This window comes from Emydura macquarii, unplaced genomic scaffold, assembly GCF_026122565.2.
Source record: "Emydura macquarii macquarii isolate MOO-44397 ecotype Brisbane River unplaced genomic scaffold, CSIRO-AGI_Emac_v2 contig_3647, whole genome shotgun sequence".
NCBI lineage: Eukaryota > Metazoa > Chordata > Testudines > Chelidae > Emydura > Emydura macquarii.
The window spans coordinates 1,257,566-1,260,823 of NW_027133784.1; the positions used below are offsets into that span (position 1 = coordinate 1,257,566).

At 49.1% G+C, this 3,258-nt stretch overlaps 1 protein-coding gene across 1 annotated transcript; it reads right to left on the reverse strand.

Annotated features, from left to right (window-relative positions):
* Nucleotides 1-2,764, reverse strand: NQO1 (NAD(P)H quinone dehydrogenase 1; the record flags this gene model as incomplete). The annotated part of the gene is made up of 3 exons (XM_067536762.1): nt 1-643; nt 1,686-1,787; nt 2,585-2,764. Coding segments are annotated over 3 exons (591 nt in total), but the record flags the coding sequence as incomplete, so codon positions are not given.
* Nucleotides 2,765-3,258: the final 494 nt, after the last annotated feature.

Here is a 3,258-nt window from a genome sequence, read left to right on the forward strand (position 1 = left end):
TTATTGCTACCTGCGTGGAGGAGGCATGGCTCTGACTCCACACTGAATCAAGGGGAGATGGGTGTAGCCATCTACCAGCAGAAGCTAGGGGAGGAGGCACACAGTGCCTCAGGGAAAACACCATGGGCAGCCCCGGCTGGGGAATCACACCACCATTACTCCTGCACAGCTTTGGCTTAGAGTTGGACTCCAGCAGCTTGTGCTCCATCACCACCCCCCAAGCAGCCTTCTTGGCCATTCCCTGCTCCTTGGACTCTAGTCCCAGAACGGCATTGCAGTGTGCAATGGCCCAGATGCAACAGCGCCCAGAGCACACAGCAACTGATTGTGGATCCTATTTCTGCTGGGCTTTGACTTGGCTGTCAGGAGGGATGGCCTTCCCCAGGTGCTGCCCCACACTCAGCCCATATTTCTCATCTTTCTGTTGGTCCTGGACCTCCTGTTTCAGCACAAAGCCCCCCACAAAGCTCAGATCAAAGTGGCTGTCTGGAACAAAACTGAGGGGTTTCTCTTCCCAAATAGTTGCCAGCCGCTTCTTCCAACCCTCCAGGATCTGGGAACGGACATCCTCAGGCGTGTGGGCAATGCTGTAGGCGATTTGGGGCTCCAAGACTTGGAAGCCACAGAAATGGAGCGTGCCACTCTAGAGTGAGAGACCACAGGAAAGCTCAGACTGCTACATCTCTTACTTGGGCAGAAGGGAACATGCCACCTTCAGCTCAAGGCTCTTTCAACTACTGGAGAAAAACCAAGGGTAACAGCACACAGACAGCCTCAGGGCTTCTGGTCTGCTACGAAAACCGAATTCTTCAAGTCATGTCTCAGGCCATGGGTTTAGCCATGCAGCTGTAGGGGTGATGTCCATCCCTTGGCACTGCAGGAATTTTGGTCCAGATTTCTACAGTTTCCAAGACCAGAAGGGAGCCTTGTGATCGTAGAATCTGCCTTCACATGCAACACAGACCACAGGACATCCCCTGCTAATTCCCAGAACATGTCTTAGAAAGTGATCCTATTCCAGAATTATTCAGTTCCTGGCTGAGGGACTTGGAGCACCTCTGATCTAAGAAGGGGGTATGATGTCACTGAGCACTTGTGTCAGAGACATTGACCATCAGAAGTGATAAGACTTCTCATGGCAGTGAACAGCCACGGGGCGTTCTATATACCAAGCCAGTGCCTGAATTCAACTTGACATCTCCCCAGCGTGCACAGAGTACCGCTTTCCACTCTTCTTTACAACCTGTTAGGATCCTTTGCTCTTTTCCAGAGAGAGGGCAAGGATCTCCCCACTGGAGTCTTTACTGAATGTCAGAGGTAGATTTCAAACCAAGACACTCAACTCCTTCCTATTCCCATGAACTCTACTGCATGAATTGCATGTGCAGGAGGAGGACTGCATGCTCTAAAACCTCTGTACAAAGAGTGCCACAGAAGTTACATCAAGTGCATTCCCAGGGGTCAGAGCAGGATTGTTTCCTACAGTATGTTACCTAGTGCTTTTAGTTTAGTTGTAGAAGTCCCATGCAACACAACATTCGCTCTCTCCCCCATGCATCTCCCAATAAAAGACTGGACTTTAACTTCATCCCATGTTCCCCTTTGTGGAAAATGCAACCTCCTTGGACGGTGCCATGAATGTTCTACTTTGACACAAGTTGCTTCCACAGCTGTAAACCCAATACCTGTATTGGCCAAAGCAAGATGTTGATGTCTCCATTGAGGCCTGTGGGGGTGTACATGGAGCCAGTCCCGCCTGTGGTGAAGGAGAGCACAGCCTTCTTTTTCTGTGGAAGAAAAACTGCAATCACACCTCAAGTGGCAGCTGAAAGGGCTCAGGCTCCAAGAGCCAAGCTAAGCAAATGCACGTGGGGGCAGCTGCACAGTGTGAATGGTAAATGCCAAGTAGCCACCACGTCTGTAAAATTCTATTTGCCTGCACTTTTATTACTGGGAGGAACAGCAGCAATGTCCTTGGGGAAGAGGAGGAGGGGACAAGGCTATGAGTGCAGACGTATGCTGGTCTAGAGTACCAAGAGCAAGACCAGCTGTCAGGAATTCCAGGGAGTTCTAGCTCTGACACGGTTTCCTCCTTGGAAAGCTACCTGAAAGGGTTGAGGAGGAGCACTTGTCCAGCATTGTGTGTCCAGCATTGCACATTTTCAATGCACTGCCCCATGCTACTCTCTCAGGATAGAATTTGGCCCTCATGCCAACAGCATCATAGAATTCAGGCTCTGCTGAACCTAGGGGGGAGGACAGAAAATCCCACAACACGGGTAATTCTGGATTTATCTCCACTGCAGTTAGATTCTGCTTTGTTATGGAACCAACCCCCACACATGCCCTGTAATTCTTCCTTGACAGGCTCCCTCCTAGATCTTGCTGAATTGGAAGTACATGCTGACATCTGCATCTATCTCCATTGGGAGAGAAAGGGAGAGAGCATCTGTTCACACCACGTACATTCTGCCAAGTCATTGAGGGCTGTCTGCTCCACACTGCAGGTGAATTGGGGTCCAACCCGAGGAACAGGCCCCTCAATGTTAGAATATGGCGTAAGTACCAATCCACACCCACCTACCTGAAAGGGACCCCTGTCGTACAGAGTGTCAAGGGAATAGGCAAATCCTCGTGTGAAAACACGTTCAAACCAGCCCTTCAGGATTGCAGGAACGCTGAACCAGTAGATGGGGAACTGTAATAAGGCAAAGAGAGAGTAGGGTTGCAGCTGTCCATTTCCTAAGACTAGCACATTGCAACACTACAGCATAAAAACATAACGGCCAGACGGGGTCAGACCAATGGTCCATCTAGCCCAGTATCCTGTCTTCCAACAGTGGACAATGTCAGATCCCTCAGCAGGAATGAGCAGAACAGGGCAGTTATCAAGTGATCTATCCCATCTTCCAGTCCCACCTTCTGTCAGTCACAGGTTTAGGGATAGCCAGAGCATGAGCTACATCCCTGACCAGCTTGACTAATAGTTATTGATGGTTCTATATAGTGATTGATGGTTCTATATAATGGTATTAGCTGATAAGACAGAAAATATCCTATCCCTTTCCTAATGGTTCCTAACATCCTGTTAGCTATTTTGGCTGCCCCTGCACATTGAGTGGATGTTTTCAGAGAACTATCCATGACGACTCCAAGACTGCTTTCTTGTGTGGTAGCAGCTCATTTAGACCCCATCAATTTGTATGTATAGTTGGGATTGTTTTCCAATGGGCTTTACTTTCCATTTATCAACACTGA